Source organism: Dama dama, chromosome 9, assembly GCF_033118175.1.
Source record: "Dama dama isolate Ldn47 chromosome 9, ASM3311817v1, whole genome shotgun sequence".
Classification (NCBI taxonomy): domain Eukaryota; kingdom Metazoa; phylum Chordata; class Mammalia; order Artiodactyla; family Cervidae; genus Dama; species Dama dama.
This window is the reverse complement of record NC_083689.1, coordinates 47,340,369-47,357,251: the sequence shown is the minus strand read 5'-3', so window position 1 is coordinate 47,357,251 and position 16,883 is coordinate 47,340,369. Positions and strand designations below refer to the sequence as shown.

At 40.5% G+C, this 16,883-nt stretch overlaps 1 protein-coding gene across 1 annotated transcript in view; it reads right to left on the bottom strand.

The window, feature by feature from the left end:
* Positions 1–13,152, bottom strand: part of HSPA4 (heat shock protein family A (Hsp70) member 4) — a 50,023-nt gene extending 36,871 nt beyond the window's left edge. Inside the window, exons 1-3 of the mRNA XM_061151299.1 lie at positions 12,806–13,152; positions 3,206–3,263; positions 1,219–1,359 (exon numbers count right to left, since the gene is read on the bottom strand). Coding sequence (XP_061007282.1) covers positions 1,219–1,359; positions 3,206–3,263; positions 12,806–12,912 — 306 coding nt within the window. The 5' untranslated portion in view covers positions 12,913–13,152. The remainder of the gene's footprint in view (positions 1–1,218; positions 1,360–3,205; positions 3,264–12,805) is intronic.
* Between the last annotated feature and the right edge of the window lie 3,731 nt (positions 13,153–16,883).

Here is a 16,883-nt window from a genome sequence, read left to right as displayed (position 1 = left end):
GTGTTCTCCCTAGTCTCTTTCCTCCTTTGGCTCTTCTGATTAAATCTGCCAATACCCACCCTATTTCTTTCTTAACTATTAAGCAATTTCCTCACCTCTGTTTCCTTTTCTTCCTCCTCTGCACTTCTTATCCATCATTAGGCCCATTAAAACTGTTTTAAAATTACTGCTGAAAATACCCTAAGTAAATCCAGTGATCCTTTTTCAGTTATCAGAAATCTTTACTTTCAAATTCAACTGAATTCTCAGCTACAACCGCAAAACTGACTATCTTTTTCCCACGAATTTCAACATCTCTTGGACTTGAACCTGTTCCCATGATCCTTACTTCTCCAAATGGGGTGTCTCAAAAATCAAATCTCCTCTCTCTAAACTCGGTTGCCCGGAAAGCTCAAACATACTTCTGGATTCCTCTTACAACCTGAGTGCAAGAGACAGATGTGTTCATCATACCCATTGCTCAGCCTCTCATCTTTTTGAATGATCAGCTCACTTCATGCTTCACAAAGAGATTCTCCTAGATATTCCAGAGATAGCAAAGACTAAACTCCCTTTTCTCCAAAAGAACAACACCGTTTTCCAATCCTACTGTCGAGAGTATGACTCCATATCTGGGAGTGACTTTAAAGTGTTGATTTCTTTTCTTGTTCCTCCAGTAATCACTCACTAAAATCATACCAGAAAGACTACTGGGCATTAGAAAACAAGACAAGAAGTTAACTTCACATCATCACCACCTATCTGTCCAACCCCTATTAACAGTGCCACCTATGGCTCCCAAATAAAAGCCAGATCATTTAAAAAAAAAAAAAAAAATGCCAAATGGTCTTCACCAGCAAGACTTCCCAAAGCATTTGTAACAATTTTCATTACAAGTTAAAACTAGAATGGTATGATATACATTGATCTGGTAACCTTCTCAAGGGCTTCCCTCATAGCTCAGTTGGTAAAGAATTCGCCTGCAATGCAGGAGATTCCGGTTCAATTTATGGATCAGGAAGATCTGCTGGCGAAGGGATAGGCTATCCACTTTAGTATTCTTGGACTTCCCTTGTGGTTCAGCTGGTAAAGAATCAGCTTGCAATATGGGAGACCTGGGTTCGACCCCTGGGTTGGAAAGATCCCCTGGAGAAGGGAATGGCTACTCACTTCTATACACTGATCTGATAACATAAAATACTGTTTTTCAATCATAAGGCATTATCTTCAGAACCTTACCTTTATACCTGTTAACCCAGTGGGCAACTGCACAATATCATATGCAAGTTTGGATTTTTCTGCCTCCACAAATGGATCAGAGAATGCTCGGCCATGGAATCTTTTAAATCCTTGGACTGTGTTCTTTGCATTGGAAATTACCTAAGAGAAAGGATATCAAAGAGTAGAAAGACTATTATAACAGCAATTAAATGGGGGGAGGGGGAGATTCAAAACTTTCAAGATTAAATTAGAATCCTTTTCATGCCAAACTTTCCTTCCTAGTTTTGTTTCCTTCAGCACTAAACCTTTATAAATGGTGCCTTCTGAAGTGAGGAGTGATGGACCTATACAGGTCACACAGTGGCAGGCTAGGACCACAGCCCAGTTTGTCTTACTTTCTCACTAAGACAGATCATTACCCTTGTAAAAATATTTCCTGTTATTCAACTTGTAATGAACATTTACATTAAATAGTTTTTATCTTTTAAAATTACCTGTAGTTTGTGATTCAAACTTTCCAGGAGTCAATCCAACAGTATATATTAATTCAGTTATTCTAGTGAATGAAACTTACCATAAAGAAAAAACAGATGACACTAAGCATCTGTTAAAGATAAATGTAAATAAACTGACAGAGTATTACTTATCAAAACAGGAAACTGGTAAGAGCCGAGAGGGTCAATGACAGGGAAATGAGTAGATAAATTACAGTCTATCCATACAATGGATAAATTATTTTAGAAGTCTGGAGACAAGTATCTATATGATATGATGTCACTTTCTTAGAGTGGGGGAGAAAAACATTTATATGCTTATAATATAAAAGGTTACATATTAAGACAGTAACAGTGATTTTTGGACAATGGTAGTATGCTAACTTCTAAATGCCTTACACTTGTACACCTGCGTTTCCTAATTTATCTCTAACAAAAACTACTGTAATTTATGAAAAAAATGCTGGCAAAGATATTCAAAAACTGAAAATGAATTTCTGCTCAAGACTGATGGGCTCTTCTTCCCAACGCAGAAGTGAGTGCAACAAGTCCCAAGGAAAAACAACAGAGCTCCTCTGAATCCAGTATGTCAAAAGGCACAAACAGAAGTTCTTTTGTAAAACAATATGAGGCCTCCAAAGTCAGGCTCTGCTTCAGTAAGCTGCCAAGAAATCCAATATCACGTAACTATGTCAACCTAGAACTAGGCAGCCAGTTTAGTATAACAACTATTCTCAATAATGAAAGCAAGTTTAAAACCAAAACAGCTCTGTATTTGCTACCTGCTGTCTCCTAAAACATCTTGAACTTTCTGCAATTTATAAAACACCCAATTTAATTAAAAATCAATTGATCAAGCACCATTTGGGGGGGGGGGGGGCCTTAAAAATCTTAGGCCCAGACTGGTCCAGAAAAAGATAGTTATTCATTCTATTATGCTGCTCCAGAATGAACTATAGAAACATCTAACATGCAACTCCTTAATTTTATAGCAACTTCAGGCACTGAGAAAAATACAACTCTTCAGGTTCTGCTGCTCTGGTTACTGAGAGACAAGCAAGTCAGTCAGGTTCCTGGTTTACAAGTAAACTAATGGTAAATGTGCTTCTCCAAGTATGCTTTCCTTCCTTGAGAACCTTGATGAACAAGGTCAAATCTAGAGACAACACTGACCCTAAATATGAGTAAGATGAAAATTCAACAAGACAGACTTTATGGATTATTTTAAATACCCAGGGGAAAAAAAATTGTTAACAACTCAGGAACAAGTAAAACCTAGCTTTAACAATATCTAGGTAAAATACATCCTGGTAGTTTGCATTAAACAGACCACTGTTCAAGCTATTTTAAAAAGCTCTTAGCTTCTCACTCAAGTACATGAGAATAGGTTTGTCTCTCAGTTGTACACATAGAGGCTCCCCGTGCTCCACACATAATGGGCACTGCAAGAGCTGCTGCATGGGAAGGATGGCCCAACCACAGAAATAAGTATGAAAAAAATAGAACTCTACCTGGCTTTTAGCTGCTGCTCCAATTGAGCGATTCTTAGGTCCAAAAGAAATGCAAGCCCTAAAAGATAAAACAAACATTTAAGCATTAAACCTTACTGCAACATCACATCCAAAACCAGAGCAGACAAGATTTCTGAGTCTCAGCCAAAAAGCCCTGTTTTTTAACTGCACACAATGAGTCTATGATTTTGACCTTTCTACTGAGTAAACTGCCCATGGAATGCACTGCTTCTTAGAATAATGGGAATTCTGTCACTGAGATGCTGAAGCACAAGTCTGATATGATGATCTGTCTAAAATACTAGAGAGAGGTGGACTAACCAGTCTCTACTATCCTCTATTTCTTCAAGTCTGGTGTTCAAAATTCCAACATAAAATAATATGCTATCATATTAATACATCAATTAAATGTTCTTTGTGTTTTATAAACAGCTCATAACTTCGCCTAGAGAGTAGTCTACAAGCCCTGAAAACAACTCTTATCTTATTGTAAATATGTGGAAAGTTATTTTTCTAGAACTAGTTTCCAAGGAATCAATTTTTTTTTTTTAAAAGACTCAATTTCTGACAAGGAACTTCATTCCCACTTCTGAACACATTCTTCCAAATCAATTCATATACTGCCTGCTGGTTTCACCTATTTGACACTTATTTTAGAAAGCAAAATTGATACCTGCTTAAAGGTATAAATACTTTAAAACACTGTTTAAGCTTAGAAAGTCAGTTATACTTGGGAGTTGATGCCTTTGTAATCATGGCCTCTATGCTTCTCCCCATGTTTCACTCTGGAACCTTGCCTGTGTTCCCTTTACTCTCATATTCACATGTTGCCTCCCTTTCCAGTAGCAGATTTCTCTCAAACTAAGATCAAATTCAGCCGTGCCACCCAAAAAATCCTAAAAGACAAAGTTCTTCCCAGAGTCCATTTCCCCCTCAGGTTAGGAAACCCTTCTCCTACTCCTACATTATTACTAAAGTAATAAACTGCTTATGTGCACTATCTTATTTAATCTTCATAAGCACCCTATCTTATTTCTACCATATAGAAGAGGAAACTGAGTCCAAAAAAAGGTATTATAGGTAAATGTATCCCAAATCATAAAATCTGAAAACAACAGGAGTCAGGACTATAGATCATTTCTCCATACTTTACACTCTAGCTAGCTTTGATCTCCCTAGCCTCCCTGGACCCTTAATTCTTCTCATTGAGTGGAATGAGTAGGAATGAGAGCTCCAGCACCACACTGCCTTGGTCCAAATCCGACACAATAATTAAATAGAACCGTTTTACTTAGATAAACTTACTCTGTGCCTCAACAGCCCTTTCCAACTCCCAGAGCAGTTACAGGCAGCTATGCCCTGTATCCATACAGCACAGTCTGGGATCTCATGAGATTTCCTATGAACTCTAAGCTCCACGGGCCAGGAACATGCCGGGAGAGCCCTTCAAGAAGTACAGGTGTCAAGATCAGCCTTTTTGCAAACAGATAACCTATCACTTAAAAATTTCCTGAGTAAAAAAAAAAAAAAAAAATTTCCTGAGTACTACTTACCTGTCTCTCCTATGGTGGTGCTAGTAGTAAAGAACCTGCCTGTCAATGTGGCAGATAACAGACGTGGGTTCGATCCCTGGGTCATGAAGATCCCCTGAAGAAGGGCACAGCAACCCACTCCAGTATTCTTGCCTGGAGAATCCCATGGACAGAAGAGCCTGGACAGCTACAGTCCATGGGGTGGCAGAGTCGAACACGACTGAGTGACTGAACACACATGCATATCACAGCCCATAAAGCCCTTTAGGAAACTGCCCACTGTAATCTCATCCACTCCATTCACCCTCTCCACTGCTTCTAGCCTATGCATGCAAACATACATCTTTCTAAAAGCCAGCAGATCCGAATTTCTAAGATGTATCCCAACAAAACTAAAAGTCCGTATTATTTATCTTCGTTTCCTGCAGCCATTTTCAAACCTTCATCTCCTCCAAACAGGACAAGCTCTAAGAACGAAAAAATTAATGTCCCCAACTTTACTGTATGTCCTGTTGAAGGTTTAATTTTCTATTCTACCTTGGTAACTGTTTTGTTTCTACTTATCCTCCAAACAAAACGAATTACCAATAGGGTCCAGATTCCTTAATGTGGAACCTGAGACCTCTCATAATTCCAACCCCACTCCCATTTTTCAGCTGCATCTCATGCACACAGTGCCTCAACACAAAGTCAGACAGTCTTCCAATCTTCCAACTTTGCTCTATCACTTTCACCACCTGAAATGCCCTGGTCCTTCTAAATCTCACTCATCTTCCAGAAACAGCACACACTTTGTGATGCATTCTCAATCCCTCTCAAGTAAAACTTAATCACTTCAACCTCTTTCAACTTACTGGACTTTGGGCAATGCAAATGTAGAATACTTCCACCATCACACAATGTTCTACTGTGCAGAGCTGCTCTAAGTAATGTTGTCTTTGAAGTCAGTGAACATTTTCACCTACTCTTAAAAACGACATATGCCTTAACAGTAACAGCTTGCAAGTGTTTCATAGATTTTGGAAAGCCGAATACAAGTTTGTCTCAGTTCAAATTATTCATCCTCTTATTCGTCTATGCATGCACACGCTACAAACAGTTCCCCACTTCTGCTACAAAGCAATCAAATCTCACTAATGGAACATCAATCTTTACCAGATAATATAGCAATCACACCTCAAACAAAGCATAACTCTTGTAAAGTACTGGCAGAGTTCACACTCTTATCATATTGTAGAAAATCATTAATATATTATTACATAATTCTTACATTCTAAAAAAGTTCTGTAACAAGCCAACTATTACACTACAGAAAGAAATCCTTGGCTTTTCCACTCTGTCAACTTGACTGAGTACAACATATGTACAGTTTGAAGGTGAAAAAAAAGGGCTCAGGCTCTAGAATTAGACAATATGGGTCTGTCTGAATCCCTTCTCTATCTTTCAAGCTGTGTGACCTGTGTTAATTAACGTCTCTGAAATTCAATTTGCTCATCTCTAAAATAGGGAAAATTACATATGGTTGCGCGAAGGACTAAATTTGTTGATCCACTTTTGAAAGTGAAAGTCGCTCAGTCGTGTCCAATTCTTTGCGACCCAATGGACAGTACAGTCCGTTGGAATTCTCCAGGCCTGAATACTGGAGTGGGTAGCCTTTCCCTTCTCCAGTGGATCTTTCCGACCCAGGAATCGAACCTGGGCCTTCTGCATTGCAGGCTGATTCTGTACCAACTGAGCTATCAGAGATCCACTTTTAAAGGACTTTATTATTAGAGACTGGCACATCATAAATAATATTAGCTACTATTAATCCTCCAACACAGAGATCCACTTTTAAAGGACTTTATTATTAGAGACTGGCACATCATAAATAATATTAGCTACTATTAATCCTCCAACAGTTGGAAGTTTTATACAAAAAATATACCAACTAAGGAGTTCCCCAATGGCTTAGTGGTTAGGATTCAGGGCTTTCACTGCTGTGGCCTGGGTTTAATCACTGGTCAAGGAACAGAGATTCCACAAGCTGAGCAGCACAGCCAAAACAAGACAAAAATATACCAGAGTTTGCCTTGGAAGTTCTACTTCACCTTCTCAAACTATTTACTAAAACCCACTCAGTGATCTTTAAATCATAAGGAATAAAAATTCTACCATTTCCTTTTCAATAGGACAACTGAAAGAGATCAGTATGTTAAACAGCACTAACTGCAGAGGTTTTTCAACTACAAGCTTACACTTACAAATATTTAAATGTGAAAAGGGCCCAAAAAGATTAGGTCAGATACTGGGGCCACCACTAGAACAATCTCATGGCAGAAAATTAGCAAAGTGTAAAGAAAATAAGTATTATCAGTAACTCTGCAACCAAAACCCTCCCCCCATAAATGGCCATCACTACCATTGAGGTAAATATTCCTATGCAATCCTAATAAATAATTATTTTAAAAACAGAAGCTACATACCCCCAGTAAATTTGTTTCTCAACAAACACGCTCTAAAATCTTCAGTGACTGAATAATTCTGTCCGAGTTTTGATAGCGAACCAGATATTTAAAGTAAACGTGTACCACTTCCCACTCACCAGGATATTCAAAATTTGCACACAGCCTATATGGAATCCCCATGTATGGCAGGAAGCCTCTCTTTCATCCAAGCAGGTCAAATTCTCTTGTACTACAGCTTTCATTTTTGAACCTTTCTATGCCAGGCAGTGTGCTAAGCAGTCTACATTTGCTTCTCCCAAACACTCTGAGAAAAGAACCATTACTGACCCAACTTTGTAAATGAAGAACTGAATAAAGTCATTATGTGCCTAGAAACATAACTAATTATTAGAGTCCAGCATTCAAAATCAGGACTATCAAACTCCAAATCCTATCCATAAACATACTTTTGTACTGCTTACGAAACCCTCTAGATTTATTCCTACTTCTATACCTTCACTCAGACTGTCCCAATCCTGTCTTCATGTATTCTAATCCTATTTGCAAGTCCCACTCCTGCCTTTCCATATCATCCCATCCCCCACTAATGTTCCCTCTCCATTTAACTTGTACTTAATTAAGGTATGTACTTAATACCTTCGCCCATAATTGTACTCTATCCTTCTTCTATTTACTTTTGCGTTCGTACTTCCAACTAGACTGATTGGAAGAGCCCTCCACAGCAGGGCTCTTTATCTTACACTTCCTCTATACTCCACACAAGGCCAACTTAATGCTGCTAAAAACAGTAGTACTCAAGACACTTGCTACTTGACTGATACTACTTTTCCTCCATTCCAAATTACAGGTTGACATCAAAAAGTTAACTTAAATCAAGTTCAAAACATCTCTGCTCTAATCTTTTAAGTCCTATAAAAAATAATCCATTTAAACTAGGTAACAATGTTGCTCTCCTTCCTGGGTATGAAATACCACTGACCAAACATTTACGCACATTCTAATAGGATATTATGAACAGCTGCAACCAGCACAGATCCTTAAAAGGTAGCTTCATGTTTATATGTGTGTGTAGAACTGTTCTCAGGATATGAAGACACCTGTTGTTCTAATTCAATGTTTTAAACAATATAAGAAAATAAGTTTTACAGAGAACCCACAATAGTATTTAGACTATTAAATAAGAGACAATGGCAAAACTGGCATGAAAATGGTTACATTTATTAGTGTATCCCATGATCACTGTGTTAGCCCTGAGCTAGAAAGTACCCAAACAGAACAACTCATACTTGCAAGATACGCAGTTCCTAAAGAACTAAACTCCTGAGTCAATAAGATTTGCACATTAAAAGCTACATATCTGATAAGTGCTAAAGGCAAAGTTCCATAGATTTCCTTCTACTGTCTGTCCCAATGTAGTCCATTAATAAAGAGAAATAATAAAAAATACAAAAAGTAATAATAGCAGTATTAACAAACACTTAGGGATTATTTTAAATACTTCATGTAATTTTAACTTATAATCCTCACCAACTCCAGTGAAACAGAGAAATCACTTACGTTCCTGGTATGAATTAATCTCTTAAATTTTTGTAAAGTGTTCAGGCAATATGCACTGAAATTCTAGGCATATATATCCTTTGTCCAACATCTGGAAATCTATCCAACAAAACTAAAAGTATTAACCTGCAAACATAAATATAAAAGACTACTTGAAGATTATTTCTAATTGTAAAAATTTTAGAAACCACCTGAACATCTGAGTAAAGCATGTTCAAGTCATAATATGGACTCTCATATTCTTGAGGTGAATTCGTATTTACTGACTCTGAAAGATGTCTAAAACATAAGTGAAATACTTACAAAATACTGTATGAGCCTATTTGTTTATATGGGTATATTTATATATTTACAAATATACATATATATCTATATTTGTATGTGTATTTGTATATTTATATTTATATGTATATGTATATTTGTATAAATCTAGAAAATGTCATGAAATGATATATATATTTATATGTATATGATAGCAAATAATTTGATAAAAAACAATTTTACTTAGTACTTTATTTTGTTGTTGTGGCAAACAAATATCTTGTTAAGTCAGGGAAAAAGTTATAATTTCGGAAATCCAATCTAGAACCTGATGACAAAGTTTCTGTAGACTATGCCCACCAATTCTGTATACAAGCTTTTATTTTACTTAAGTGGGTTTTTTTAAACTACTTTGATAACTTTCACAACTAGATATGGGAAGTAGACTAAAGCTTAATTAACCAATCACCTTTCCTTTTCATTGAACCCAAAAGATTCAAGTCATCTTGCAGCTCTACTCAGATCTACAACATGTAGATATTTATTCTAGAAAGGAACACTTTTCTTGCACAAATAAGGTATCAGGAGTTAATCTGCCAGTTAACCAGAACCTATACTTATTTTCAGCTTTCCCTCTCAAGTAGTTATTAATAGACAATTTCATCTCTTCAAATTCCTAATATACTGTTTTATTAGGAATTAAGCCCATGAAAATGATAATAAAAACTATTCATACACAGAATTCTTTTCTTAGGTAACTCATAACCCTATAAATTTTGCATAATGCAGCCCAACTAACTCCTGTAAAGTTTGGCAGTCCGTTAACATTTCAATTCCAAAGCTTTAAGGTTGTACTCTTTCTATTTTAATAATCCAACTAAATATAAAAATAGGCTTTCCATCTTATACCAAAGCCTATGGTCATAAAATGCCAACACTCATAATTTAGAACTCCACAGTTTATCTCTAAGCCGCCCACACTTTCCTCCCGGTTCATTACCAGTGGAGAGCAACAGCAACTCCCACGTGGACCAAATACTGCAGTAGCCTCATAAGTATCATTGGGTGCATCGGGCTTCTCTTGCCCTTCTCAAATAAATCCACTCTCCACCAAAAAAAGCCAATCACATTTTTAAAGTACCAATTGAATCACCTCCCACAGCACCTAAAAATCTATGATTTGCAAAGCCTTGCCATGATCTCATCCACCCTGCCTAACCAATTCAGGTCAACATTTCTTCAGGTGGCCATAATCCCCTCAGTAGTGTCAAGTGTGCCAAGTTCAGGTCTTCCTCACTTGCTATTTCTTCTGCCTAAACTCTTGCTCACTCCCACCACACATCTCCATGGTAAAACCCTATTCATCCTCCAGGTTACATCTTAAATGAGACTTTTTTAAGAATGCCTTCCATCACCACCTCATATGCATTTAAATTAGGTGCCCCTTCACTGTTTTCCATACATCAGGGTCCTTACCACAGTCAGTAATTACACATTTGGTGTTGCCCACTAGCCATGTGTCCGTGATGGAAGGATCTTATTTGCTGAGAAAGCAAGGATCTCTCCCAGGTAAAATTCAACTAGCTCCTCAAAAATGGAAATCAAATCCTGATGCACCCAGAAATTGAAATGAGTTATGTCTACTGCCATACCACCCTGAACACTCCCGATCTCATCTGAAATGCGTTACTTTCTTCATACCCAACCCTCCATTTCATTCCACTCTCACACTCAAGCAAACCTACATCAGTCCTGTGTATCTCTGAGGTATAAATCCATGCTTTGGTAATCACTACTTTAAAAAAAAAAAAAACAAACAAACCTTTCTGCCCCCATGTTCTACTTAACCAAAGACTCCAAGACAGAAATCGAAGCTAAGCAAGATCATAGTCCAAAAATTACTTGAATGTATGGCATCTAAGTTTCCAAGAGATATAAGGAAAACTATTTTTAAGCATTCTTTATCAAAAAATAAATAAATAAAAAATAAACATTCTTTATCACACTTATATAGTGTATCTATCCTTTTCTGCAACAACTCTTTCAGTTCCAAATAATGAGATTCACGGTAACACTGTTACAGTTTCTATTTGTCTAAAGGCGAAAGAGGGGACATCATAAGAGGCTAAAAAGAAAGGTCAGGAACACTTCGTTCTAATACTTGATATTCTTACCTTTGGAGCTAAATAAAATATGCTCAACTCTAGGTGGGAAAAAGACCAAAAAGTTACATTACTAACTCAGTGCTCTAGTCCTTGAGGAAAGCTATCTCTACAGATGAAGCACAACAGGATCCAGAAAGACAGTAACAAATAGGAAATTAATGCTTAAATACTTAAACTTCAGTGTACGATACACTTGCCTGGAAATACACATCAGACGCACTATTACAAACTATGAAGATAGGAGGGTGGGGGATCGGGTTGTGGCTGTTAAAATGAGTACAGGGTTTCTCTTGTGGGGTAAAGAAAATGTTAAAATTGTGTTGATGGTTGCATAATTGTGACTACACTAAAACCAAGTTGTACACTTTGAAAGAGTTAACTGTATGGTACGTGAATTATATCTCGTTAATGCTGTTAAAAACTATAAAATTGAGAAAGGAACATCAAACTGAGATTTTGAATCTGGGATGGGTTTTCGGGGAAGCACCTGGGTTAGGTCTAATAAAAGGGGTAGAAATCTGGTAAGTTTAAGGAAAATGTTGTCAGCCCCCTGGGTAGCAAAGATCAGTCTGGTAAACGGAGCAATCGAGTTGGCCAGAAGTCTATCGCTGAAGAAGCATAACAGAAGTCAGGGTGAAAAAGGAGCCTTAGAACAGAGGCCCTTAATGAGACAAAATGAGAACCAAACAAATTACGAAACTTCTTAAAAGATTTTGTCCAAAGGAAGACAATGATTGAAAGGTATCTCTAAGTATACAAGAAGATTCTTTCTTACCCTATGCAAGGAAAAACCTGGGTGAGTCATGATTTTTTTTAGTGCTGTCTTTACCGGTCCCATAACTTACTATAGATTCTTTTAAAAGTCAGAGTGAGCCCCTGAGTCATTCATTAACAACTGGGGCCAACACCCTGGCTGGAATGTATATTACCGTAAAAGCTGAACGCTGTTGGGGTGGATGCACACAGGACAGCAGAAAATGACCCAACCCAGTTCAATATACTGAAGCGACGTGAAACGCTTTGAACGTTCACCAAAGTGAACGCTAAAGGTATCCAAAAGGCATCGATTTTATTATATCTTTTTCTGAATCTTTCCGTACCAACCCAATCTTGAGATCTCCGGTGCTCTCTCTCCCCGGCGCCACCCCACCCCCACTCACGTGGGACTGGCCGCTGCACGGTCTTACCGCCTGCCGGCAGATGCCAGAAGCGGTTCAATTAAACTTTTATTAAGCGCTTGCTGTGTGCAAAGCCCCGAACTCTGCTGGCCTGAAAAAACGTTAGTACACCCCGCGCCTATAATGTGCCTTCTAAAAGAGAATATCGGTCCATCCCACATCCCAGGCTTGCCTTTCCCTCCAGTTCCTACCCATGGCCTCCGCGGGTCCAAGGAGCCACTCAGAGCCCTTGTTCGGCCGGCCGGTCACAATAAAAAGGCGTCGCCCTTAGTGCAGACCCACAAGAAGGGTCGCAGGCCCTAATGACCTAAAACCCAGTGCGGTTCCCCTACCTACCGGAACCTCGGCTCGGAAAGGAGGTGACCACCCGGTCCGCGTTCCCCAAACAGGGAGGGTCACAGCCCGGACAAGCTCTACCTCCCCACCCCCAGTGCACGCGGCTAGCCTGGCCCACACTCACGGCGTGCAGCGGTCGCTGTACTCATTAGCGATCGTTTCGATGCCGCCGGCGCGGGCTACAGCGACGTAGCAGCTCTGGAACCCCAGGTCTATGCCCACCACCGACATGGCGCCGGCTACAGCTCAGGCTCCAGCCCAGGTCCGGCCGGCAAGACAAGACACGGACCCCGGCGGGGCTGGCGCGCAGAAAGCTGGCCGCGTGAGACAGGGGGACCTGGGATAGTAGGGGACGTGCGAAGGTCCACGCGAGCGCCTAGGGTCTTGGAAAGAGGGCCGCGCTGAGGGCACTGCTCAGGCCGGCTCCGGCTCAGCGGCCGCAGAGTGGGCGCCGGTAGCGGGGGCGGAGAAGATCTCGAAAGATCTCGTTGCGACGAGAGTAAAGCTGCAGCGCGAGAACTGCGAGGGAATGTTCTCGCGAGACCCCCGTCTCAGAGGCCTTTCTTCCTGAGGCTCCGCCCCCCAGTTACGTACAAAAGTGCGTCAAGCCCGGGCCCAAAAACCAGAGGAGCGACAGGGAAGCCGAAAGGTAGTTGGGAGGCGGAGCTGATCACTGAGCCTGCGCATAGAACCCGCCGCAGCACTCCCTGCAGCGGTAAAGAGCAGTGAAGCACCTCCCTTCCAGTAGCAAGTAGGAGGGAGAACAGGTTTGAGGCAAAATACTGAGCAAGTGCTTCTGGCCTACTTCCGTCTTTTTTCTTTATCTCAAAGGAAGTTCCGGTTGTGGCACCTCCTACGCCCCACCTTGTGTAGGGAAGTGGGATCGCAAACTGATTTTCAAAGTCCGGACGGATTTCTCATCTGCTCTGCTTGGGGAAGGTTACTGGGCAGAGGAGAAGGCCTCCTTTGAAACGCGACCCTCAGCAGAGTGTTCGATCCAGCTCTGTCAAAGACAGTGCCCTCTGCGCCGGAGGCCAGGACTCCACCTTAGATTGAGGGGCCTATGGCACATAAGACTTTCAGCCCCCAACCCATTCTAAGCACAAGCATAAGTCTAAGCTCGATGCTTGACACACAGAAATAGATGACATGCTCCTGGTAAGTGACAGGATGAAATTGAAGGTAGCTAATCTTCAGGGCCCCTTACTTGTTTGGACATCTGGAAGAGAAACGCTTCTGAAAGTGGCTTCCAGGTGTGCAGGGGAAGCCAGCTGGCAATCAGGAAGCAATTCTAAGTATTGAGCATTTCTGATGAATTGTCGAAAGATACCTCAGAAGACAAGGAGTCTGAATCTCCATGTCTCCACTAATTTGATGTGATGTCTTGTTACAAGTCGGACACGACTGAGTGACTAAGCACAGCACCTTGTTATAAGTATTTACTCTGATTTAAGGGCCGCTGACACTGTATAAGCTTAAGTCTCCTAAAACCCAGATCCAACTGGTCACAGGAGTAGCTAAAGGAGTAAATGGAATCCCAGTGACTCGTAGCAAGTTTGAGTCATTCATAATTGGGAGGGGGGAGGCAGGGAAAGCTTTTTATGTTTGAATTTTTCTTATTTTGCCATAAAATATGAATTTTATTTCATACTTGCTACCTAAGAAAGCCTCTCAGTCTCTAGGAGCAATGCCTAAAGCCCGGTTTGTGTGCCTTTAAACTTGTTAGCTACCACATGTGGTAATTTAGTCCTTAAGATGTAGCCTACTGTTTACAACCCACTGTAGCCCACCAGGCTTCTCTGTCCATGGGATTTTGCAGGAAGAATACTGGAGTTGGTTGCCATTTTCTTCTCCAGGGGGGTCTTCCCAACTCAGGGATGGAACCTGGGTCTCCTACATTGCAGGTGAATTCATTACCAACTGAGTCAGGAGGGAATCATCACATGGTTCTCACATTTTGGCTGAATCATACCTGTTTTTGTCTTCAAAAACAAGTACAGAGTGCGCCCTGAGGCTGTAATAAGAGGTGTAGAGAGAGAAAGAAAGAACCTTTCAAAAAAGAGGGCAAGGACAGATGCTATATACCCCTATTCACAGCATTACCACAACAGCCAAAGTTGGGAATAACCCAAGTGTCCACTGAAGCATGAATTTTTTTTAGCACGTGGTATATACCCTGCTTATTTAATTTATATGCAGAGTACATCATGTGAAATGCCAGGTTGGATGAAGCACAAGCTGGAATCAAGATTGCCAGTAGAAATAGCAATAACGTCAGATATGTAGATAACACCACCCTTATGGCAGAAAGTGAAGAGGAACTAAAAAGCCTCTTGACGAACGTGAAAGAGGAGAGTGAAAAGCTGGCTTAGAACTCAACATTAAAACAAAACGAAGACCATGGCATCTGGTCCCATCACTTCATGCCAAACAGATGGGAAACAATGAAAACAGTAAGAGACTTTATTTTCTTGGGCTCCAAAGTCACTGTGGATCATGACTGCAGCCATTAAATTAAAAGACTTGGAAGCTTGCTCCTTGGAAGAAAAGCTATAACAAACCTAGACAGCATATTAAAAAGCAGAGACATTACTTTGCCAGCAAAGATCCATATAGTCAAAGCTATGGTTTTTGAGGATTTCCCTGGTGGCACAGACGGTAAAGCGTCTGTCTGCAATGTGGGAGACCCAGGTTCAATCCCTGGGTCAGAAAGATCCCCTGGAGAAGGAAATGGCAGCCCACTCCAGTACTCTTGCCTGGAAAACCCCATGGACAGAGGAGCCTGGTGGGCTACAGTCCATGCAGTCACAAAGAGTCAGACACGACTGAGCAATTCCACCATATGGTTTTTCCAGTAGTCATGTATGGATGTGAGATTTGGACCGTAAAGAAGCCTAAGCACCGAAAGATTGATGTTTTTGAACTGGTCTTGGAGAAGACTCTTGAGAGTCCTTTGGACAGCAAGATCAGTCAATCTTAAAGAAAATCAATCGAATATTCATTGGAAGGACTGATGCTGAAGCTCCAATACTTTGGCAACCAATGTGAAGAGCCAGCTCATTAGAAAAGACCCTGACGCTGGGAAGATTGAAGGCAGGAGGAGAAGGGGACGACAGGACAAGATGGTTGGATTGCATCACCGACTCAATGAGTTTAAGCAAGCTCCAGGAGACGATGAAGGACAGAGAGGCCTGGCGTGCTACAGTCCATGGAGTCACAGAGTCAGACACGACTGAGTGACTGAACAACAAATATACCTATGATGCAATATTATGCAGACTAAAAGGAACAAAATCCTAACACACTGCAACATGAATGAACCTTGAAAACACCATGCTAAGTCAAAGAAGCTAAATATACAAAAAACAAATATTGACTATGTTTACACAAGGCGCCTAGACTAGGCAAATTCATAGAGATAGAAAATAGAATACTGAGAAAAAAGCTTAAAAAAAAATGGAACAGTGGTCACTAGGGGCTGACTGGTGCAGGAGATGCAGGTTTGATTCCTAAGTTAGGAAGATGCCCTTGAGGAGGGAATGGCAATCCATTCCAGTATTATTGCCTGGAAAATCCCATGGATGGAGGAGCTTAGCAGGCTATAGTCCATGGGGTCGCAAAGAGTCGGAGGAGACTGAGCGCACACGCACACACACATGTGCGTGCAAAGGGCTGGGCTGGTAGTTGGGGTTAGAGAATTATTGTTTAATGGGTACAGAGTTTCAGTCTGGGATAATGAGAAAGTTCTGAATGGATAGCGGTGATGGTTGCACAACAGTGTGAACATACATAATACCACTGATTTGTGCTCTTTAAAAATGGTTATAATGGGGCTTCCCTGGTGATCCAGTGGTTCAAAATCCACCTGCCAGTGCAGGGGACCCGGGTTCAATCCTTGCATGCCATAGAGCAACTAAGCCCATGCACCCCAACTATTCCAGAGCCCACACTCTGGAGCCTGCAAGCCATAATTACTGAAGCCCTTGAACCTAGAGCCGATGCTGTAGGTTCTCCCTGCAGTAAGAGAAGTCACCACAGTGAAAAGCCCACATACAGCAATGAAGACCCAGTGAAGCCAAAAATAGCTAAATAAAAATAAATGAATCTTTTAAATGGTTAACATGGTAAGTTTTCTTATGTATATTTTGTTGCATTTAACCATCCTTCCTCTATCTCCTATTTTTTTCCCACCTAGAGGGATA